This window comes from Ascaphus truei, chromosome 11, assembly GCF_040206685.1.
Source record: "Ascaphus truei isolate aAscTru1 chromosome 11, aAscTru1.hap1, whole genome shotgun sequence".
NCBI classification, from domain to species: Eukaryota; Metazoa; Chordata; class Amphibia; order Anura; family Ascaphidae; genus Ascaphus; species Ascaphus truei.
This window is the reverse complement of record NC_134493.1, coordinates 33873942-33899144: the sequence shown is the minus strand read 5'-3', so window position 1 is coordinate 33899144 and position 25203 is coordinate 33873942. Positions and strand designations below refer to the sequence as shown.

Sequence of the window (25203 nt, the reverse complement as noted above, 5' to 3'; positions counted from 1 at the left end):
AGCAGGTAATGTGGGAGTGTCAGCAGCAGGTAATGTGGGAGTGTCAGCAGCAGGTAATGTGGGAGTGTCAGCAGCAGGTAATGTGGGAGTGTCAGCAGCAGGTAATGTGGGAGTGTCAGCAGCAGGTAATGTGGGAGTGTCAGCAGCAGGTAATGTGGGAGTGTCAGCAGCAGGTAATGTGGGAGTGTCAGCAGCAGGTAATGTGGGAGTGTCAGTAGCTGTGGGTCTGTGGGTGGGGGCAGCAGCAGGTAATGTGGGAGTGTCAGTAGCTGTGGGTGGGGGCAGCAGCAGGTAATGTGGGAGTGTCAGTAGCAGGTAATGTGGGAGTGTCAGTAGCTGTGGGTGGGGGCAGCAGCAGGTAATGTGGGAGTGTCAGTAGCTGTGGGTGGGGGCAGCAGCAGGTAATGTGGGAGTGTCAGTAGCTGTGGGTGGGGGCAGCAGCAGGTAATGTGGGAGTGTCAGTAGCTGTGGGTGGGGGCACCAGCAGGTAATGTGGGAGTGTCAGCAGCAGGTAATGTGGGAGTGTCAGTAGCTGTGGGTGGGGGCAGCAGCAGGTAATGTGGGAGTGTCAGTAGCTGTGGGTGGGGGCAGCAGCAGGTAATGTGGGAGTGTCAGTAGCAGGTAATGTGGGAGTGTCAGTAGCTGTGGGTGGGGGCAGCAGCAGGTAATGTGGGAGTGTCAGCAGCAGGTAATGTGGGAGTGTCAGCAGCAGGTAATGTGGGAGTGTCAGCAGCAGGTAATGTGGGAGTGTCAGCAGCAGGTAATGTGGGAGTGTCAGTAGCAGGTAATGTGGGAGTGTCAGCAGCAGGTAATGTGGGAGTGTCAGCAGCAGGTAATGTGGGAGTGTCAGCAGCAGGTAATGTGGGAGTGTCAGCAGCAGGTAATGTGGGAGTGTCAGCAGCAGGTAATGTGGGAGTGTCAGCAGCAGGTAATGTGGGAGTGTCAGTAGCAGGTAATGTGGGAGTGTCAGTAGCTGTGGGTGGGGGCAGCAGCAGGTAATGTGGGAGTGTCAGTGACACCTGACACGGGGATCGCAGTAAAGTCCTGTAGAGCAGGTGAGACAGAGAAGGGGGGGATGGGAACTACCTCTGAGAGTGGGGATATTGCAAAGGAAGGAAAAAGTCCTTTATATAGGATCAGGCGCAATTTTTTAGGGCCAAAAAAAGGAGGAGGGGGGATCCTAAATGATTCTGGCAGAAGATCTGTAATTATCTTTAGATAAAGTCACAAACGGGAGGAATAAAATCGCACTGGAATTGTTCCTTCCAGTTGTAGGGCATGCAAACCCTATAATCAGGAGTGGGATTCCCCACCCCACCCTCTGTCCTGGAGCAGGGCAAAGCACAGTAAGGGAAAGATATCCTGCTTCCATCTGCACGCAGACAGGTAGGAGCTGTGCTTTTTTTGCCTTTCCTTCTCCCCATGTGTCCGTTTCCCTTGCATGCTCATCCTCCAACACGACATTTCCATCCCACCTTTCCTCTTTGTAAATCATCCACTAAACCCCTAAAGGGGTCAGAGCGCAGATATCACCATGGTTACGGTGGTGCTTGTGTGGTATATATATGTATACATACACACGGCATATATAAGCTAAATGTGTGTGTGTGTGTGTGTGTGTGTGTGTGTGTATATATATATATATATATATATATATATATATATATATATATATATATATATAATTGCATGTGCAAAAAAAAAAACTTTTTTAACTGCTTAACCACTTTACAAAGTGTTGCTGTTCCCTTTGGCACTAAAGAGGTTAATTCGTTTAAGTGCCCCGTAGGTATTCGGTATATAATATGTTTGGTGGAGACGAGCGCTGTGCTCCGTATTATTATTATGCTGAGTACGTCCATATGTTTCTGTATGTATAATATATATATATATATATATATATAGAGCTCCTGGTACTGGGAAGCGCGCGCGGTGCTGAGTTGAGTTCGGATCACCTGCCCTATGCCTTCCTATTGTACAGTAATGTGTTTTGCTGGGGATTCTTGCCAGAGACCCACACATCCCATGGAGAGAATCGTGTATTTATTTCATGTGGTCTCTGTGTACATTATTTATGATATACACCTGTGAAATCGACAGGTTCTATTTTGGGGGGAAAAGGGACAAATTTCTGCCCCCCCCCCCAAAAAAAATCAAAGGGTTAAATGACCTTGCATATTGGGCAATTTACGTGAAATCTGGCAAAATTGGCAACCTTTTTTGCCCATTTAAAACATCTGCAGCTTTGAGGGGAAAAAAATGGTGAAATTTCCGTATAATTCACTAAAACGTTTGCTGCGGACTGCAGTTTCCTGCATACAAACATCTCTAGTTATGGGATTGAGGCTTAAAGAAGAAGGCGCTTATAGTGCTGGGGTTCTCAACTCCAGTCCTCAAGACCCCCCCCCCCCCCCCCCAAACAGGTCAGGTTTTCAGGATATCCCTGCGTCAGCACAGGAGCCACTGATTGAGCCACCTGTGCTGAAGCAGAGATACAGTGAAGACCTGTGCTTGAGGACTGGAGTTGGGAACTCCTGTTATAGGGAATACAGGAACACACTGCATCATTATACAGTGCAGCATGTTCAGTACCTGCACATTATATAGTGCTTTCATGCTACCATGCCTACCTTCTCACTGTCAGTCGTAGAGGTCTGACGTGTTGTGTTCTGCATGAGCAGAGCGAGGACGGGTTGCTATCCTGACACGTTGTGTGTGTGTGTGTGTGTGATCGGAGGAGCTGTGTTCTGCCCAGCGCCAGCTCTTCGTACTCTTAGGATAGAAAAGCTACACTCAATTTCTAGGAGTGGGCACTCCAGGCCCACCAACAGGTCAGGCTTTCAGGATATCCCTGCTTCAAAACAGGTGGCTCAATCGACGACTGTATCATCTGTGCTGAAGCAGGGATATCCTGAAGACCTGGTGGTAGCTCTTGAGGACTGAAGTTGGCCACTCCAGATTGTACAGGACTGCGCCTTTAAATATTAAATGGGTATTTACCTAAACCGCTTGTTCGGAGATCAAAGTGTGACGGTACTTCAACTTTTTTATTTAATTACAAACCTTTGTACTTTTATAATAAAACTTTATTCCTTCCTGTTTTTGGGGCATAAATATGGGTAGAAGTCTTGGTAAGTCCAAAAAGCCACTTTAACAGCACGAAAATACCTTGAAATCACAGTACCACTCCTTTTTATAGATGGTGCAATCACTGTGCTGATCTAGGGCAGAGCCACACAGCTTCCTTTAAATCCGGGCTCATAATGGGACCTAAATCGGTAACGGATGTTATTTCCCCGGAGGTTAACGCATATTCACAAAGAAAATTATAATGAACAACAACAGCTGTTTATCTCATTAGGATAGGCCTAACGTCACGGTATTTAGTGCGGTGTGGTGTATCTTCCAGTAACGTGACGGCAAGTATAACCTGAGCAAGAAATAGGGGTTTAGCTGCAGTTAAGGAGAGGAGAATGTTGCTATGTTCGTTAAATCATATCTAACGGTGTTAAATCCATCCAGACTATGTACAAGTCCTATATCAGGATCCGGGCACCAAATGTATGCATGAACCCCACGTTAACCTTAATGGACTTTAATGGATATGCGCTGTTTGGGAGAACACCTCTTGCCTTTCATGATCACTAACGGACAATATAATTAACGTAATGCTGTTTCCGAGATGAAACACGGCTTTAATGTTACATTATTGGCCTTTGACGATGCACGTTATAACTTAACCTGATGTTTTCTTGTAACGGCGCGTTCTGTGGATCTGGGCTGTAACGTTCTATATGTTTTTTATATCCATAAATCAGGTTAGCAAAGTCACATATTGCAGTTACCAAATATCCAAGAGTTGAAGTCACTGGGGCAGTCTCGTGGAAATAATCTCTTTTCCCCTCTTCTTTTAAATAAACTTTGAAGGCATCATAGTCATACTCCGTTTCCATTCACCCCTTTCACTGTTGGAGAGTCGGCAACGCAGGGGGGTATCCTTACATATTTAAGGGCCGATATTAATCAGGTGGAGCTGTATGTGTGCAGGAGGGCAAATACCTTCCGAGTGCCGAAATCTATCCATGGGAAAATCTATAGTTTTGTCCTGAAGTGTATTTGACAATGTGAAATGTCATCCACTCTGGTCCAGGGTCCAATATGTTCCCACTGAATGTCGACATTCGCCCAATCTGTAAATGTCTTTAAATATTCCAAATACTATAGATAACAATTAAAAGTCTTTCAGTGCATGGAAGGTACATTGGTTAAGTGCCTTTAAGATTGATCGCAGCACTTCCTTGCCTTTCACACACTTAATCAATCTCTAGACATCTGCCTTAAAATAGATCTATTTGAATACCAGTAAGAGAGTATCTACTTGCTTATTTATTTGAGTAGTGCTTTTCTTCCAATTGTACTTAGTGCTTCACGGTTACAATATAGTGTGTGGCACATAGTGCTGTACAGGGAATCTTACAGTCACAGTCCTGTGCTGACTAACTAACTTATCGTCTGTTTGGTTCCAGAAGCACACAGAGATAGTGACGTGACAAGGTCACGAGGAGATTTGAGCCAAGCTCCCCTGCTGCAAAGCCAGTGTTATTGTTTTACAGGCGGGCACCGCTCGTGCTCGTACGGCAGGTTCCGTTCCCTGGCGCCGCCACAAAGCAAAAATTGCGAAAAGCAGAGCCTGCGATTTTTGGCTTCTGTGCAGACTTGCAGTCCGCCCTTTCTGCGCATGCGCAAAAAAAGGTAGCCCCCTTCTCGGTACCGCCGGATACTGAGCTGCTGAGCGCGTCATGCCGGAAAAACGTAACAAGCACCGAACCTAATGAATATGGGTATACATTGGGAAATGCCGTATGAGCGGAACGCCGAGAAGCGGAGCGCCGAAAAGCGGGGCCCTACTGTATGCCTATATATAATAGATGTGTTTTAGAATATACGGCTCATTTATAGTTTGAATACTACATTTATACCTAGCATTAGGCAACGGGGGGTTCATTTTTGGAGATGCATATGGGGGTTCATTTTTGGAGATGTGCTTTGCTAATTTGTTTCAGACAAATTTCTCTTACATTTTGAGTTTTCGTAAAGCTTTTGAAACCGGTCACAATAGTTAAAAGGTTGCCATTTCTCGTCATGATTTTTCAAAAATGGCAAATGGCACGTCGTGACCTGGATTTTGGTTCATGTGGCCCACACATTGACTTTTTTTAATGCGTGGTGGATTATTATTATTTAAAAAAAATTTTGCAAAGTTTTCGACTTCTGGGAATGTTTTGCACATCTCATTATGTAGTTTATTAGTGCCCTATTAAGGTAGTTGTACTGTGTATGATTTCAGGAGAATCTGATCTTCCTAACTAGAAAGGAATTGGACCCTTTAAAAATATATTTATATATTTAGCCTATAACAATATTATTACATTTGTATCTTCTGGCAAACATGGGACGCTCTGTCTACTTGGGCAGTATAGTGTTACACTCTTCAGTTAACTGCACGTTATACCAGTAGCACTAGTGATCCTAAGAAGAGAGGGCGGTTATATGATGGAAACATTGAATGTGACAGCAGATAAGACCTACTGTGTCTGCCCATTTTCCTATCTGCTGTAAAACCTTGGACCCTACTTGCTCTTTGGCTTTTTGTCATATTTAGATTTTAGCTTTGTCTATCCCAAGCACGTTTCCATTCCCTTCCTGTATATTTGTAGCTATAAAGTTTTTTTTCACAGAAATGGGTCCAGCTCAAATGCTTTTGCATAGCAGCCAGAACCCCATGGTGTAGAAACACTGGGAATGCATTGAATTCTGTAGAATTTGTGTCTCCGTATTTGAAAGATTTAAATTGGAAAGTAGAAATGCTGGAACAAGTTCTCATCCTCATTAGCTTTGCCGACAATGATAGCTGATGAGTTACCCACAGTAGACATTCAAATATTTATAAGGCCAACCTAAAGGGGACTTGTCAGTTATTCAAACTTTAATGAAGCTTCTCTCTACAGCCTAATAAACACAAAATAGAAATACAAGCCTCATCCAACTTTCTACGCCCTAAAAATAAAGACGTTAGATTTTAAACAGTGATGGTGAAGAAGTCCCTAACATCTAGTAATCAATGGGCCAAAATGCCTGTATACTTATGGCTGGTCTGCTTTTGCCTTCTATTTGATGCAATAACACACATGTTATTTTAAACCAGAGTATTTTCTTTTAACCACTTGGCTGCCAGCAATGCATTGGCAACCAATTTGTTAAGGCAAGTTTTCCAGTATTTGCTGCAATAGGTCAATTCTACATTTTACACAAAAACATGGATTAATTAATGCAACATGTAATACTTTGTGTGTATATTTATATGTTTTACCCATGTTTAATATTTTTCCTTTTTAAAGTGTAGGTACATTATCTATGTACTGGAATAAAACTTTAACAGTCTTCCGATAATCTATTTAATCTATAAAACACTGGAGAGCGGTTTGAGTATTTCTTCTTCCACTTTAGTGTTGTTGGCGGCTCCTGACCTAATGGGGTTCACTATTATTTGGTGTTAACCCCTTCCATTAAGAAGGATCAGAAACACACTGCTGTGTGGATCTCTAGCCCAGATATACTAAACGTTGCAAAGTTTAACTCCTTTTACTCTTATGCAAATGAATGGGCGTTAACCTTTTTGAGGGCCTCGTGACGTAGTGATAGGATCTGGCACTTCATGGCCTCGTGACGTAGTAATAGGATCTGTCACTTCATGGCCCCATGACGCAGTAATAGGGTATGGTACCTCATGGCCTCATGACGCAGTAATAGGGTCTGTCACTTCATGGCCCCATGATGTAGTAATAGGGTATGGTACCTCATGGCCTCGTGACGTAGTGATAGGATCTGGCACTTCATGGCCACATGACGTAGTAATAGGGTCTGGCACTTCATGGCCCCATGACGTAGTAATAGGGTCTGGCACTTCATGGCCCCATGACGTAGTAATAGGATCTGGCACTTCATGGCCCCAAGACGTAGTAATAGGATCTGGCACTTCATGGCCCCATGACGTAGTAATAGGATCTGGCACTTCATGGCCCCATGATGCAGTAATAGGGTCTGGCACTTCATGGCCCCATGACGTAGTAATAGGATCTGGCACTTCATGGCCCCATGATGTAGTAATAGGATCTGGCACTTCATGGCCCCTTGACATAGTAATAGGGTCTGGTACCTCATGGCCTCATGACGCAGTAATAGGGTCTGGCACTTCATGGCCTCATGACGTAGTAATAGGATCTGGCACTTCATGGCCCCATGACGTAGTAATAGGATCTGGCACTTCATGGCCCCATGACATAGTAATAGGGTCTGGTACCTCATGGCCTCATGACGTAGTAATAGGGTCTGGCACTTCATGGCCTCATGACATAGTAATAGGGTCTGGCACTTCATGGCCCCATGACGTAGTAATAGGGTCTGGCACTTCATGGTCATGGGTTTTAAGCAGGTTTTTTTTTTTTTTTTAGGGGAGACCGCGTTCTGCGCACGCTCTTCCTCCGTAACGACACATGATCGCGATGTGCTAGAGACTCTGGTGCTGTGGCCTGCTGGCACTGAGGGGTTTAGGCATGCAAAGCTTAGCACCCTGCAATGAATCTGGGCCTCTGTGTGCAAAGGGGATAAACATATTTGACATTGAATTGAACCAAAGCAAAGGCCCCAATATGTAAAATCAAGTCTGGGGCATTTGTCTTTCATCTCTCATGATTTCCTAAAATCAACTTTGAAAATGAGGAAAAACACAAAGATTTCTGACCGACGTGGGAATATGCAGAGCCTTATTTGTGATGAGCAAAGTGTATCCTACAAGATTTGCATTGTATGGATAGGTATTTGTGGTGTTTTGTATCAGCTGATGCCCAGTTTAGCCGCATAGTTTTTGCGACCTCCTGGGACACTAGAATGTGTGCATTGTCTGGGGCTGGATGTACTGTAGCTGTGCGGGCTGATGCTGAAACGCCCCTGTACAAAATTCTACCTTTCAAAGTGGACAACTGACTTTTAATACAGTAATGTCCCCTGGCTGCGTTGCTGGCCACTCTGGCAGAGAAGAGGTTAACCACAGCTCTATCTCCCTCTTTAAAGCGCTGACGCTCAACCTACGCAAAGAATGTGTAACATTACCAGTTGTATTGCTTTAAAACTGTTTCCTTCTGAAATCGCTCTAACCCAGGGGTGGGCAATTCCAGTCCTCAAGGGCCACCAACAGGCCAGGTATTAAGGATATCCCTGCTTCAGCGTAGGTAGTGCAGTCAAAGACCGAGCCACCTGTGCTGAAGCAGGGATATCCTGAAAACCTGACCTGTTGATGGCCCACCCCTGGTCTGATATCTGAGTAGCAGCGTGGCACGTGGTAACCAGTATGTTACATTTTCCCCAGTCAGGCTTTCATGTCTAAATATGGGTAACTGCTATTAAAACACACCTTTTTTTTTTTTTTTTATATTTTTAACTCACTATGTGGCATAGGATGTCTTTAAAGTATTTAATTTAATCTTCAATATAACTTGGCAAAAACAGGATGCTTTTATTCCTGGCGATTAAAGTTGTGTAAAGGCTTTCAGTTCCCCAAATGGTAACAACTGCTGCAAAGTGTATTGGTTTCCTCCTCGCAGCTGCACCTGAACTCTGGGTACGTGTGCGTTTAGTAACCAGCTTTCTCATACTTTGGAAATGTGACACGGTGGCTTTTGAAGTTTTTCATTTGTCAGAAACTGCAGCACGTTGGGCTGAGCGTTCATTCACCTGCTTGACAAGTTGTTAGGCGCTGAAACGCCAGATTACAATGTAACCACCGTTTGTGGGAGCGGGGGAGGTGGACGGACGGCGTCACACCTGACATTCATTGTTCTGATTTTTAAATGCACACCTTCCCACTAAGCAAAGAATGCGCTTCACATGGGGAGAAAAACATGGTAAATATTTACCTTGCAGTGGGATCTGTGTCACAGTTTGATCTTGTGTTTGTAAGATAAAGAGTGGCCTAATGGTGTTAAAAAAACATGAGAACCAAGTTTGAAAGTCAAAGCCAAATGCATGTGACTTTGTGTCACTGATTAGTGCAAGCTGTTTGTGGGGACTTCCATGTACCTGTAGCTCATTTGTACACGGCGTATACACTGTATATTAGAAGGAATGATTATTTACATTATCCTACAGACAGTGGAAGCCCAGCTGCTAAGCTTGACTGCCTACCTACCACTAATCCATCTAGCACGTGAAGCCTAAAAACCCCTACCCTGACGCCCCCTACCTTAAGCCCTGGCCCTAAAACCCCGACCCTAAACGCTAAAAAGCCTGAAGTTAACCCCATACCCTACCCCCTAAAACTTGCCTTCTCCTAGAAGTGGCCGGTGGCGGACGTTCTAGTGGTGATCCCTCTGCAGCCGATTGTCGTGGTCATTTGGTCGCAGTGACACGGCCGCACCTGAATGTCCCATTCTGCCACTAATGCCTGGTAACCACCTCCAAATCCTAATAGAACACACAGAACTATTGGGCAGGAGTCACTGCTGTGGGTTGTTGACTATCATACATACAATATTAACATAGAGCAGGGATTCCCAACAGGGGATTAGGGAGGGGTCTCGCCAGAATTTTTTTTAATCTCAGGCTGTATAGTGGGGGACTGCGTACTTAGTAAGGCCCCAAACGGCACCTTTAGCATGGGGGGTATAGCCGTCACTCACTGCGAGAGTCTCAAGTCGCTCTTCACAATGCTTTGCATCCACAACTGCAAGGCATTGTGGGGACTTTGCTCCCTGCACACACTAAGGTGTAGTTTGGGGCCTTATTAAGCGTGTGTTCACCCCACAAGCTCAGGACACTATACGGCAATAAGGTTTATTAATTAGGGGTTTTCTAGCTTTGGGGGCATAATGTAAAAAAGCTTGGGAACTACTGAGACAGAGGATCTGGCAACTATTTGTATGCCAAGGTTAGATTACACAAGATCATCTATAATGCTATACTGCCCACTATGCTATTGTCTAAAAGAAGGGATGTATATTTCCCACCGGCTGTTACATTAAAGCTGCAGTTCAAGCTGCCATTTTTTATTTTTTTTCCATTCCATATGCGCATCAATACAATCTGCACACTGACAAGTGATTAGCTAAGTTGCCGATCGATCTGTTCTCCTGTGATCGATCACTGAAGATTCGTCTCGGGGGTTCTTTATATCACTGTTAGGGCTGCAGAAGATTAGCCAAGATGCAAAGTTCTGTGTGGAAGATCATGTGACCAGTCAGGCAATAGATACAATTGGTGCAGTGCCTGAGAGAGGGCAAAAGGGGTGTGCCAAAGCCTGTCTCAGAAGAGGAAGGGGATGTGACTTTGTAAATGGTTGCTATAGAAACATGTTTGTTACATTAGAATTTGGTTTATGCTACATGTATTTTCTCATAGTACAGAACTGATTGTGTTTTTATTTTTTTTAAAAAGCGTAGGATATTGCTTGAACTGCAGCTTTAAAGCAGGAAATCTGTTGGGTGTTTTTAGAAAGAAAGCTGAATTTCCCTTCTGCTGTGAGAGCGGCCTCCAACACAATGCTATAAGTTACTGGCCCCTGTGGCAGCTAAGGGGTTAATTTAAAGCCTCCTTTAATTGCAGTCCTTAATTGCTGATTTATTTATTGCAATATTGGGGCCTATTTACTAAAGTCTTCCGGCTGCAAAAGTCGCGCAAAAACCAGTGCAAACAAACCTGCCATATTCATCAAAGAAAAGCGACCCCATTGAAGGCCCTGGGGCTTTGCTTGGGTAATGCTGGTGTTTATTCTTTTGCACGGACTTTGCACACGTTTTGCAGCCGGGACACTTGTTAGTAAATAACCCCCATTACCTCTCAGGACTATTCTGTAAATGATAGAACATTGTCCCGGTATAAACCCAAGCGCTGAATAGAGTTAAGGACGCACGCAGTATGCAGGGTTATGTTAGTGTTATACGCAGGCACACCTCGGGTAAGGCACCGCCTAGGGCAGGGGTGGGCATAGCCAGGCCTCAAGGGCCACCAACAGGACAGGTTTTCAGGATCTCCCTGCTCCAGCACAGGTGATGCAGACTTCTGACTGTACCACTGATTGAGCCACCTGTGCTGAAGCAGAGATATCTTGAAAACCTGACCTGTTGGTGGCCCTTGAGGACTGGAGTTGCCCCCCCTGCCTTGGAGGCTGTCACTCCTGGCGACACTTTTTTATTTTATTTCCTATTTTATAAATAGGATTGAAGCAGGGGGTCTCCCGAGCTGAACTGCGTTCATTTCGGCTCCTGGGACCCCCTGCTTGCTGAGGTACTTACCTCCGTTGGGGGTGCCGGTATCTCAGCCCAGATTAAATATCCCGTGTCACGTGGGCCAATGGGAAGCGGCAAGGGATGACATCAGGATTTCCTATTGGCCGGCGGGAGCTTTACACAGCTGAGATACCGGCCCCCCTAACGGAGGTAAGTACCTCAGGAAACAGGGGGTCCACAGAGCTGAAATTAGTTCAGCTCCAGAGAACCCCGCTTCCTACCAAAGGGGGGATTGAAGTGGGATAAAGGGGCAGACTTAAGGGTTGCCTAACGTTGGCACATAACCTAGGGACGGCCCTGGTATACCGTACTATTTTCTTAGCTGGTAAATGCCTGGCGGGATCTCCCAGAGAGGAGTTAAGTGACTTGACATCAGGGCCGGCTCCAGGATGCTGGTTAAAGATTTACAGAATGTGAACAGTTGGAGGCAACTTCTGGCGTTTCACTGTTAGTCTCACAAATGTGTAACTAGTTTTAGGGAATGGGGAACACAAAAGCTGTGGGACAAAGAAAAAGGACAGCAGTGGGGTAAAAACAGACATTCCTGGGTTCCATAGGTCTGGGACAATTACAAAGCCTGTTAGACCCCTGTGTCCTTTATACAAAGTATGGACTTGTGTATATCACTTATATAGTGCCCACAATGTTCTTGGTGCTTTACAAAAGACACAGGAACATATAGTACAATAAGTACAACAAATCAAATCGGACAATAAGAAAGGAAATCCCTGCACCGGAGAACTTACAATCTAAGTGGCCTATTGCTTCCAAAGATGGAATATCACAGATCTTGGTGAACTCCATAAACTATTAGCCTGGTCCATAATCTTTGGATTATAAATCCCACGGCCTATATGTGAAATGCCAACAAAGATCACAGAATATACATGTAATCCCTTTATTTCCAGTGTATATGTGCTATGGGGGGGGGGGGGGGGGGGTGGGAGGGGGGCATGAGTCCGTCCTGCCTGCCTTAGTACACAATGATTGGAACCCTTAAATAAAACCAGATGAGATTTGGGCATATATAAACCGGTACTTTAGGACCGCTGGACAACCGTAACCGGGCAGCACTTGCTCTTAAAGATAAAAAAACAGGCTATACTTCATACACAATAATACATATACCTTACACAATAATGCATATACCTTACACGATAATGCATATACCTTACACGATAATACATATACCTTACACGATAATACATATACCTTACACGATAATACATATACCTTACACGATAATACATATACCTTACACGATAATACATATACCTTACACGATAATGCATATACCTTACACGATAATACATATACCTTACACGATAATACATATACCTTACACGATAATACATATACCTTACACGATAATGCATATACCTTACACGATAATGCATATACCTTACACGATAATACATATACCTTACACGATAATGCATATACCTTACACGATAATGCATATACCTTACACGATAATGCATGTACCTTACACAATAATGCATATACCTTACGCGATAATGCATATACCTTACACAATAATGCATATACCTTACACGATAATGCATATACCTTACACGATAATGCATATACCTTACACGATAATGCATATACCTTACACAATAATGCATATACCTTACACGATAATACATATACCTTACACAATAATGCATATACCTTACACGATAATACATATACCTTACACGATAATACATATACCTTACACGATAATACATATACCTTACACGATAATGCATATACCTTACACAATAATGCATATACCTTACACGATAATGCATATACCTTACACGATAATACATATACCTTACACAATAATGCATATACCTTACACAATAATGCATATACCTTACACGATAATACATATACCTTACACGATAATGCATATACCTTACACGATAATGCATATACCTTACACGATAATGCATATACCTTACACAATAAATGAGCATGCTGCACTATTGTCCCTTTATACTAGTCCCAGTGTCCAATGTAGACGCCCTTTAGGCTCATTTTATTGCCAGCACTGTTGGAGCTCTGTTCTCAAAATGGCTCGGAGTTGCATTGCAGGCCTGTCAAGGGTGAAATATTTGTGAGGTGTGTGTGATACACAAAGGATGCTCGATAGTTGCAGGAAACGGCCTCCCAGATGTCTGTTATCCCGTTGCGCTGTGACAGACCTGCAAGTATCTGGATCTCTCTTGCTCTGGGCTCTTCCCCTCTCTTTCTCTGTGTGTAGAGAATGTGTTTCTGCTGCTGTCTCTCACTTTCGCTGTCCTTGGCTAGTAGTCTCATACAAGCCTTCTCTTCCACCTCTGTAAATGTCAGGCTGTCTCTCTCACCCCCTCTCGCTGTCACATAGTCTCTTCGTGTGCCTCACTACGGCTGCGCTTATAGTGACCGCAACGTCACGTCAAAACAAATGCATTGCCACCGTCGCTTGCGCTTATAGTAAGCGCGGAGCGACGGCTTGGTCGCTGGAAGTCATCTCAACTTGATTTTTCCAGCGACCGCAGCCTGACGTCACCGTCGCGTCGCCGGCACTATAAGCGCAGCCTATCTCTGGTCTGATCTCAGACTGGCAGCTGGGTTCCCTCTGTGTCTCAAACGGACAGTTTGTTTTAACATTCTATCTGGTTTTTTTCTTATCCAATCCAATATCTCCTGTCATGTGTTGCCAGGCAGATCAGTGACAGTGTCTCTTATACCCTACTGCACCACGTAACCGGTGGAGCAGGTTAATTCTGTATTGTTCACAGTATAAATATATTTGTAGCCGCTTCGCTGGTTAGGGGCTAAAACATGACAGGGGGAAATGCACGAGCAGGTCAAAATGTGTTGCTGATCAGTGCTGGGTTTCGTAAAATCGTAATTGAGAAACTGAGGGGAAACCTTTTTTCCGCAGATCCTCTTAAAACGTTACAACAGGATTTCACAATAAAGTACGTGAATAGCAAGATGAGCAAAATAAGATTTGGACCAAAAAAAATTAAATGTCTCTCAGAGGAACTGATCAAACCTTCAATCAATTTCCCTTTCGTCTTTTAGTGTGTACAGTACATCCGTTAACTCCTCCCATGTCCATTCTACGTTCGCTCTGTAATCTTCTCATGTGCCAGTGTCTGTATTTACCTTTGCTCCCTGTCTCTCTCTGTACAGATGAATAATACGATGGACAGCATATCTAGCTCCACAGAGGCAAACACAATATTTCCCAGCATGGAACATACACTGGGACCATCTACACTTCCCACTCTTGTTAACTCGGACAAGCTGGACGTTTTAAGCATGACTGAGTTCAGACCTTCTCAAAACTCTACTGTAGACAGTCTGCAAATATTCCTGACAACAGCTGCTGCCAAAGGGATCTCTGGAGTGTTTGTATGGACGGCTCTGCTACTAACCTGCCACCAGGTAAGAAAGTCCTCTGCAGCTAGGAGAACAAACGGTTTGCGGGGATAAAATAGGTACCACTATTGTTCCTCTACTCGTGCTGGACGGAGGAACTTCCAAGCAATCCTTATAGAAGGCCCATAATCTATGCAGCTCACCACACACACAAAAAACTAGTAATAGGTACAGCTGGTCTTACTGGAGCCAAAAACATGTAGTGTACCCGCTAAATAAGTACAGTTTGAGGGTATGCAAAAGTGATGATGGAGAGACCAGTGCACAATCGGTCAGCCAGAGCAGCTTCTAACTGCGACTACATAACAATCTTCCGTCTGTCCAGTTATGTTTTTATCAGATTGTTGGACCAGCAGACGCTCCGGATGTATATAAGATGCTCATGTTGGAGAGGAACCCCAGTCTTCCTTAAAATTACATAGTCCATTTCACTTTGTCTCCCTGAAAACCAAACGCCAAAATAAGATCACACGCTCTTCAGGGCAGGGGATACAGAGCTATACAGGGGGGAAATCAGCAGTACAATTTTGTTTTTTCCTTTAAGGAGGGTAGTCAAAAGTATAAGGTCGTGTATATGAAAAAAGAAAGCCGCAGCACTCGCCTTGTAATAAACAAAGACAAATATATTTATACCATCTGGCAAACAATACAAAAAATGGGCAACGTTTCGGACTATAAAAGTCCTTTGTCAAGGTCTTCTTCTCTTTTATTTTTTTTTAATTTTTTTTTTCATATCTATACAGTATTTGGTGTTTTTGTGTATTTTTTTTTATTGTTGGCTCTCACGTGTCAGAATTTTATCAGTACTGTATCACAGATTCTAAAAATGATTCTTTTTTTATTCTTTACTTAAGTGGTAGAAAATGGCTCAAAAAAACTGAACACCGTTGTGCTAAATTCGATATCATTCCCAGTATGGGAATTGTTTAGCACTGATTTGTCGTTTTGGGATTTGATGTCAAAAAATGCATTTGCAGCATATCCAGGACATTTTTCTCTGCACGTCCTTTTTAGCAATGTTATGTACAAAGTAGCAAACTCCTTGTTTACTACATGTACATCGTGATAATTTGCAACAGATATGTCTCTTCATAAAAAAACAATGTCCTTGTTTCCTCAATGATGCATTATAGAGTAAATCAGATGTATTTCACTTCATGGAAGAGAACTGATATCCAATGGAACCCGAGCATTCCATACTTTAAATCAAAAGTATAATAAGGTACCAGTAGTCTAGCCTCGACACTTAGCGTATTATTCTGCATAGTCCAGTGCGGACATGTGGGTCATTTTCAGACACAATACACATATTGACCTCAATGTTCTGAACGGCCGCATTGGACTATATAGAAAAGGGGCCCCAAGGACGGGATTCACTAAGCGCCAATACGGGTACCGGTGCATGACATGTCCGGGTAGCAAGAAAGTGGAAAACCAATGGGCACTTGTGAAATATTTTTTATATGTATATATATATATATATATATAATTAGGAATTAGATATTGGAGGTGGAGGGGTAATGCTAATGAGTGACAGAAGTGGAATTTTGGAATACTTGATGAGGTCATGGAAATGCGGATATTATAGTAATTTTTTAATGATGGACTTTAAAGTTGGCTGAGTAGTGGAAACATTTCTCCATGGCTTCCATGTTTGTCTCACTACTTCTGTAACCCAGTCGTTAGCTCCTTGTAATTCCACCATAATGATTCACCACTCCTCTTTCAGTGAAGAAATAGGGGGAGGAGCTAAACTAATGATTGACCCAAAGTATAAGTCGGTCAGTTATAATTGTTCATATCCTCATTTTTAACGGGGTTTTGTAAAACGATCTACAACTGATGAGGGCAATCATAGATATGAAGAAAGTTCATCTCATCTGTTACCTTATAGCTGGCACTTATAGTCCATATGCAATACTAGCTGAGAGTTTATTGCCCTGTTCATTTGTGACGAGTGTTGTCATAGAGAGAGAGAGATATCTCCATCTGCCACAGATCCAAATGATGTTTGATTAGCAAAGTGAACCTTGTCCTCTCGTTTGCTAACAACCTGATGTCTCCCTCCTACTCTCTCTCTGTTGACTCCTTCCCCATTTATTGATTGCTCATTGTTTCACGAGGTACATTGCAACCGCTGATAATGGAAAATAAAGCCACACAAACCATATGCTCCTTTCTAATGGGAAGCGAATGATCATGAAGTCACTGCTAGTGGTCATAAAGGGCTTTTATTTTACTTGCAGATCTACCTTCACTTGAGAAATTACACCATTCCCAATGAACAGCGTTATATCATCCGGATACTTTTCATCGTTCCCATCTACTCCTTTGACTCTTGGCTCAGTCTGTTACTCATTGGCAATGACCAGTACTATGTGTATTTTGACTCTGTCAGAGATTGCTATGAAGGTAAGGTCAGATGTGAAATTGTGTCCCTCATATCACGTGATGTACAATGGAAAAAATGTTGGTAGTCAACAGCCCCCCATTTTTATTCAAGTATGTAACCACAAAAGAGAGGGGGATGAGGTATTGACCTAGACAAATCTTTGGAATTCTGACAGAAACCACAGGATCAGGCAATATACACGAGTTCATATGCATCATTGGGTATAATTAATTGCTAGTCCATCTGAGTGCGATGGATACTCTGTATTTGGATGTTTGCAGTTTACTTCTCTTTCTCCGACAAACCAGCTTCATATAGTCCAAGTGCTCCTACAGTTTCTATAAGGGAGTTGACCACTTTGGCTAGCACGCATTTTCCGAAAGGAGGGTATGTCTGATAAAGGTAGGGTCATCTTTGGTAATGTCCCTGAACAGATCACAGGGCCAAGTTTCAGAATATGGTCTAGTGATTAGAAATGTCTATTATTAACTAGTGAAACACTAGAGCATGTTTGATTTTATAATGATAAGCCCATTCCTTCTGTTTACTGCCGTACGCTTCCTCTTCTAGAGGAAACATGCTTGTTTTAATATCAGACAAGTTTTGAAAGCATTATTACAACTTTTCACCAGTCTTGATCTGATTTATATATTGTGTTGTGTTGATGGTTTTGAATCTTTAAGATTCCCTGCCTAATTATTATTCTTTGTGTCCATTTACCCAACAGCTTTTGTTATATATAGTTTCCTCAGTCTCTGCTTCGAGTACCTTGGTGGGGAGAGTGCCATAATGACAGAGATCCGCGGGAAGCCAGTAAGGTAGGACCTGTACCTCCAAGTGTGGTGCTGGTCAATCCCAGTGCTTGTTTGTGTCCATGCCTGTCACTTTACATATTTAGTGTATTTTTTTCCCCCCCAGGTCCAGTTGTTATTATGGAACCTGTTGTCTGCAGGGAATGTCATATTCTATTGGGTTTCTACGGTTCTGCAAACAGGTGGGTAGCAATGCGCTAGTGTAACGCTAAAGAGTAGCCATTAGCAGTGTGTATACGCATCCACGTATTGTTTGGGCCTCCATTTAGAAAACAGGAGTAACATTACTCGAGTAACTCCGTACTTTCCAACAAGGGAAATCCAGAAACCTTGTTCCAGGCAGCTCGAGTTCGGGACACAACCAGCACATTTGGGCAGTCCCACTAAATTCAGGACAACACTAAGGTGTACTGCATGAGGCATGTCCATGCACTACCAAATAATACATAGTAAAAAGATAGCATTTTGCAGCAGTTTAGAATATACTTGGCCCATTTTCCCATATGCTGTAAAACCTCAGACCCCATTTGATCCTTGGCTGTAGAATGAAGAATGTTATTTGATCTAATCAGTCCTGTAGGGCTCTTCTGAAAGTTTGCCGCCAATGTACATTACAGGACCCTAGCGGCAGAACGTCAACTTAAGTGGGAAATACTTATTACGATCCATAACAACACATTACATTTTAAAATAATATTATTGTGAAGCCCAAGAAGAATATTTTTCAATGAATCCCTTTGCTGCCAAAAGGGATTTACAACACACGTCAAAGCAATGTGTGGCAATGTTTATCTTGCAAAGGGGTTGGTGCAGATAGAGATGTGAGGTGGTACCACCTTGGATGGAGAACATCCAATTGCATAACTGCACTATCCTTCTTTTACAGGCAACTCTGCAGTTCTGTATCGTCAAACCCATCATGGCTGTTGTCACCATTATCCTGCAGGCTTTTGGGAAATACCGCGATGGGGACTTTAAGTAAGAGATTTGTTTTGTATGGAATTGTGCATTAGTGCGATTACAGATACTTGTGCCATATTGGAAGCTGGCAAAATCCCAAACATTTGGAATACAGAAGGAAATGGCTAAACTGAAATTAGTAGCTTGGTCAGAGGTTGAGATAAAGGTCAATGAATCTATGAGGGAGTTCTTCATGAATGAAATGGGTGTTCAGGGTTTCTGAAACCCAATACATCTCTTCATCTGACGTCAGTTATGCAATTTAGTACATTAAAGGTAGAACAGCCTGCAAAAAATAAACTTTTCCACGGCTGATACAGCTACTGGAACTTTGCATTGAATGAAGAAAATATAATTATTATATAGGGGCTGGGACAAATTGATCTATAGCAGCTACTCCACGCTGACACCCCCTATCATCCCCACCCCAACCTTAATGGGATCAGCTGTGCAGCTGGACCATACTCCACCCTGAGGCACACTCCGTCCCACAATGAGAAGCCACTCTACCTTTTTGTTTCATCGTTGCCCCTTATTCCCTCTAGAGTGTAAGCTCCCAGGACCAGGGCCTCATTACTTCCTGTATCTGTTTGTGCCTGTTTTGTCCTTATTTGTATGTCATGTTGTTAATGTAATTGATGGCACTCTGTTCCCCCCCATTGTACCGTGCTGCAGACTGTTGGCGCTTTACAATAATAATCTGTAAATTTTGAGACATTTTCAGGGATTTGGGAGAAAGTATGTGGTTTTTATATTTGTGACATTCTGGTCTCCCCTTTTCCCAGTGTTCAGACTGGGTACCTGTACATCACCATCATCTACAACTTCTCCGTTAGTCTGGCGCTCTATGCGCTTTTTCTCTTCTACTTTGCTACCAAAGAACTGCTGCGCCCTTTTGAACCGGTCCTCAAGTTTCTCACCATAAAGGCTGTCATCTTCTTATCATTTTGGCAAGGTAGGTACTACATGTTGTATCAAATAATGTGTGCTACATCCCAAACCCCAACACGGGAAGCCGACCATTCTGCCCCCGGCATACGGTGCCATCCCGTTACACAGCAAATCCTCACTTTGGCCGATATCGGCAACAATGCAAATTCCAAACTTCCCTACATCCAGTAGAATCCTGCACATTTGTGAGAGTATAGAGAAGGGGCGCTCAACTCCAGTCCTCAAGGCCCCCCAACAGGTCAGGTTTTCAGGATCTCGGCTTCTGATTCAGCCACCTGTGCTGAAGCTGCGATATCCTGAAAACCTGACATGTTGGGGGGGGGGGGGGGGGGGGGGGGGCTTGAGGACTAAAAGTTGAGCAGCCGTGGTATAGGATATGGTTTAAGACCCCGCTAATAAACCCATATTCAGCCCTTCCCATTGTCCTGTGAGAGATTCTTGAGTGCACACTCAAACTTCTTCAGTCTCTTTAATTACTCTATGTATAAACCAATTCAGTGTCATGTTGCTCTGTGCAAATGGAAGTTGATCTGTTTTTCTATAGAGGATATTTCAACAATATTTTACACACTGCTAGCTTAAGTAATTTGGGAATCTGCACCCTGACAGACCTAAACACAGTAACCCGAGTGATCATTCAGATGACCTAAAGTTTGCCCAGTTGTGATGTGAAGTCGTTTCAGTACAATCTCTTTTTACTCAGCAATGCTCCTGTGCTGGTTATTTAAATACAGATGCTACCGTGGGAAGTTTAAAGTTGCCATTTCTAACACCATATACCAGTGCCTTATATTATTTATAAACAGCCAACATATGCCGCACGTGGTACAATTTGGAAACAGAATATGACTCACATTAACAGAATGACATACCACGTAAGGATAAACAAGCGCAAACGCAGACACAGAAGGTAATGAGGGCCTTGCTCTTATGAGCTTTCAATCCAGAGGGAATAAGGGACAATGTTGAAACAAGAGGTAAAATTGCTATATCATTCATTCTTTGCAGTGCAAGTGGATACGTTTGAATCTAAAAATTAGTGATCATTTAATAAGTCTTCTAAGGAGTCGGATCTTGTTGGTTAGGCTGTGTCCTCGTTAACCATTTTGCCTTCTCTCCATTGTAGGGATGCTTTTGGCTATACTGGAGAGATGTGGTGTGATCCCCGAGGTTCAAAACATCAACAACAACATGGTTGGTGCCGGGACCGTGGCTGCTGGTTACCAGAACTTTATCATCTGCATTGAGATGCTCTTTGCTGCCATTGCTCTGCGCTATGCGTTCACATGCCAAGTTTACAGGGAGAAAAAGGAAAACTCTACAGGTAAAAACTGACCAGGGTATCATCTCCTAAACTCACAGGGACATACTCATTATGTAGAGAAAATTCACAGGTGGCTTATTTTGTTGTTGAGCTTTCATTTCTCAGAGACCACACTTGGGACGGCAGCTGGAAGAAGAAGGGATCATCCTTGTGTACCCAAAATATATGCATTTTCCTAACATACCCTTTTTTTTTTACAGTGTCATAAAAACCTGGTATAACCTAGTAATTTGGGGAAGGAAAAACAAGTGATTTTGGTACATCATTCCTTTGCTTTGTGTCTTACCTTCTGTCTCATTAGTTGGCTGTTTTTCTATATTTTACTTTCTCTTCCTTCTTATTAGGGGTCAGTGGATATGCATTTGTTTTAATGGCTGCCTGTGGCAGTCTCCATTTCTCAGCAATGGGACATAAATCCAAAATCTTGACCACCCAGTGCCCATGAAGGGACACCTGAAGATGTAAAAGACGAGTGGCATCTTGCTATTAGCTCCAGTTCTTTGTTCTTGTCATTATACGTTCACTTGATTCCTCTTAACCTTCTTTCCACTTCAAATAAAGAACTACACGAAGACCGCGGCAACACTGAAGAAACACTCAGATCGCTACATATGCTTAAGTCCCTGGCACTGAAGGGTTAACACACATTTGTATAGTTCAGATCCTTTTCAATCTAATCACATACTTCATTGTAAGGTAGTTTTTATATTGTGGACACGCTGCTTTCAAAACATTTTTTGCAGGGACTCCTACCGGCTGCTATTAGCAGTTTCTAATAATTGCTTTTATAACTTTGCTGCACCATTAATTCCTCAATTAGGTATGAACTCTGTAATATCCACCTTTCTTAAAACCCCGGGCCCGAGGACTTGTGTGCATCAGTTCACTCTTCTTGTAAGCAAGTCTACAACATTTATCACAACCACCCTCTTACACACTCTTTAAAACAAGTGTCCATTATTAGTACCTCCTTCTTGAAAACCAGAAGCCACATTCATGAGCATTGTGAGCTATATTCAGAAGGATGCTTTAATATTTCAGCGTAGGCGTCCTTTGCTACTTGACATGTATTCACATTCTTTTCCCAACAGTGAGTGTGGCTCCCATGCAGAGCATCTCCAGCGGATTGAAGGAGACGATGAGCCCTAATGACATTGTCCAGGACGCCATCCACAACTTCTCACCCACCTACCAGCAATATACGCAGCAGTCTATGCAGGACTCGGAGCAAAAGGCCCAAGGACAAAACGGGCACACACCTTCCAGTGCCAGCAGTGGTCATTCCAGCAAGAAAAAGAAGCAGAATGAGAAAATGATGCTGATCATCTCCGATGATGAACTCTAGACGTTAGAGTCGAACAACAGGGATACGAACTTAAGAAACCAGTAATTGTTTTACAACAGTTTTTTTTTAAACTGGCTTAGTTTACCAAAGTTTCTGGAGACCAGAGGGATGCTGAAAAGGAAACATGGAATGAGGGAGCGATACTTCTCCTATCCAAACACTTGTTTGACTGTACAAGAAGTATTGTATATAATGTTCCATAGCAGAGCTCTGCAGCAACAGGATTGATTGAACCTGCTAAGGATGTAGCAACTCGATTATTAGTCATCAGCAACTCCTTCAGCCAAATGTGACCACTGGTTTGATACCTCTGATAATTTATTTCATATCTTTGCATTTACTAAATAGGATTTATGTTGAAGTCATTTCCCAACAATGCCAAATGTTTCTGAAACATTTTTTTTAATGAATGTTAATGCATTTTTTTTTCTCTTCATCACAATGGAAACTTATGAGGGATTCAAATGACAAACGGTGTTACCATCAGCTCTGCAACCAAGGTCAGTGGCCGCTGGAGTCCTAACGGTTTATATCGATACCACCCACACACACTCCCCGAGAAGCAGATGTAGAATAGTAAATGGAGCCATGCGCCAGTCACTTAATCTCTTGCAAAGCACGATGCCCCGTGTATGAAGGACCATTTACAGAGGATTAGAGTGAAAATCTGATCCAAAACTCAAGACATTTATTCACATGGAACTTTTTAATGCCATCGGGTCCACCTGATTTCTGTAGGACTCATTTACTAAACAGCAGGGTCTCGCCTAATGTGCCGTCGTTTTTAGCTGTACAGCTCCAGGCATTAAAGTAAAGCGGTCCTGAATTCTGCAATTCATTTCATTTATCATTAAAAAAACAGCAGTTTAAATAGAACGATTACTTAAATCAGGGGTGCTCAACTCCAGACCCCCCCAACTTTGGGAGTGGGGGGAGAAAAGACTATAAACCAAGCACTTAAGGGAACTTTTTAAAGAATTTCGGTCAAAGGACTAAAATGTTGAGGGATTAAAAATAAATTACTTTCTTTAAAAAGTTCCCGTGAGTGCTTAATGTGCTCATACTAATGCAATATTTGTTTGTTTTTTTGTGGTTGCGAGAGCGATGCCTTTTATATACGGTAGATTAAGTGATTGAGCTTTGGGAAGCTGAAAGTTTTAAATGCCAATACAGTGACTTTGTTAAAAGCAGAGGGTATTTTTGCGAGAATGTTTTTGCAAAGAAAGCTGCAGTAGCATGGTTAATTTCCTCATCCGTGATTATACCAAAAATCGCCGGCAGCGGCGCATGGCTGAAAAATAAATTGCTGAAATTAAAGTAACTGCGCATACTGCAAAGCGTCAGCCGCATGAAGAGACTTTCAAAATTATTTTCTTGAGGCGATGGCCGCGTCACGTGAGCTGTTTAGCTAATGAGGGTCAACCGCTCATGGCCACGCCTCCCGTCTCTCCTGTATGTTCAAGATGTTGCTTGGGGGCAGCACAGGGTGACATCACCGTATCGCGCCGCTGCTCAGCGGCATCTGGTATATAATCAAGGCCTAACATACACAATGTGACAGCAATAGATTTCACGCACTGTTTATATCCTGAAGGCTGTAGAACAATTGCTCTCATGACCAGGATGTCTTATACAGGGGAGGAAAAATCCCAGGAGCCTAAAATGTAGCCCTTGGCACCTGCGCTGTCTGACCCATTAGTCACCATCATGAATAGCAACAGCGCTCTCCAGCTACCATGTCCGATGCCACTTTGCAGGTGTGCTGACCGTCCGCAGAGGAGATTGACAGATCAGTCACTGCTGTCATGCCGGAATGGAGGGGAGAAAGGGAGAGAAGACTAGGACTGTGCCCGCCTCTACTCATATTGCTCTATGGCAGGAGAGGTGTAGGACGTGTCACAGTGTGCGCGCGCATCTGTGTGTGCCAGAGTCGCTGTGTGTGTGACAAGGTGATAGTGTAAAAACAGGCACTGAAACAATACTAGTGATCACAAATACTTAAAGCTGCAGTTCAGTCAATATCCTGCATGTTTGTTTTTTTTAATAAATCAGTTCTGTAGTAAGAAAAAATACTTTTAGCATTTTCTATTTTTTAAAAAACAACTTTGAAAGACCAATTTTCTTGTATTCTATTTTAACAGCCATTTGCTAAGGCACTGCCCCTTCATGTCCTGTCACAAGCTCTGGCACACCCCTTTGTCAGCCCTGCCCTCCCTCTAGCACGTCAGTGCAGGATTGCTCATGAATATTCATGAGCTTCCACTGCCAGTCAAGCAGATTATAAACAAATCCCAGCTTTTAATATGTCACCAAATTTCGACCTATCAATACATGGAAAACGAATTGAGCTGCAGCTATACTGTTCTTTAGGTAATTAGAGATTGCACACATGAAACTATTGAAGTAAAAAAAGAAATTAAAAAAAAAAAAAAGACAACTGCAGTGAATGTTCCAGGGCTGCACAGGTCTGTGATGCAAGAATTCTGTTCAATCAACAAAAGACACATACAGGATTAATCTCTCAGATGTTCCATCAGAAGGCGATCTGCAAATATACACAAGAGTGGACCTGCCCAGGAAGTGCAAGGATTGGTCCTGCTAGCCGTCCATCACGAGCAGCACCGGAAGTGACGCGACGGAGCTCAGTGCGCTAACCG

General features: G+C 43.0%; 1 protein-coding gene across 2 annotated transcripts; it reads left to right on the top strand.

The window, feature by feature from the left end:
* Positions 1 to 1033: 1033 nt before the first annotated feature.
* Positions 1034 to 23372, top strand: TMEM184A (transmembrane protein 184A). Of its 2 annotated transcripts, none has more exons than XM_075565569.1 (9): positions 1034 to 1055; positions 14514 to 14768; positions 17009 to 17174; positions 17882 to 17972; positions 18073 to 18148; positions 18853 to 18944; positions 19712 to 19881; positions 21004 to 21201; positions 22293 to 23372. In XM_075565569.1, exons 2-9 carry the CDS (start codon positions 14514 to 14516, stop codon positions 22544 to 22546), a joined length of 1302 nt encoding a protein of 433 aa, XP_075421684.1. In that variant the 5' UTR covers positions 1034 to 1055; the 3' UTR covers positions 22547 to 23372. The 2 variants fall into 2 exon arrangements, with proteins under 2 accessions (XP_075421684.1, XP_075421683.1); XM_075565568.1 differs by lacking the exon at positions 1034 to 1055 and adding an exon at positions 1062 to 1386.
* The last annotated feature ends 1831 nt before the right edge of the window (positions 23373 to 25203 follow it).

What these genes read in the sequence shown, in the direction of transcription:
- TMEM184A (XM_075565569.1), top strand. Translation starts at nt 14,514, where the DNA reads ATGAATAATACGATGGACAGCATATCTAGCTCCACAGAGGCAAACACA. An exon ending in TGCTACTAACCTGCCACCAG is followed by an intron (nt 14,769 to 17,008) that starts GTAAGAAAGTCC and finishes TTTTACTTGCAG; the next exon opens with ATCTACCTTCACTTGAGAAA. An exon ending in ATCCGCGGGAAGCCAGTAAG is followed by an intron (nt 17,973 to 18,072) that starts GTAGGACCTGTA and finishes TTTCCCCCCCAG; the next exon opens with GTCCAGTTGTTATTATGGAA.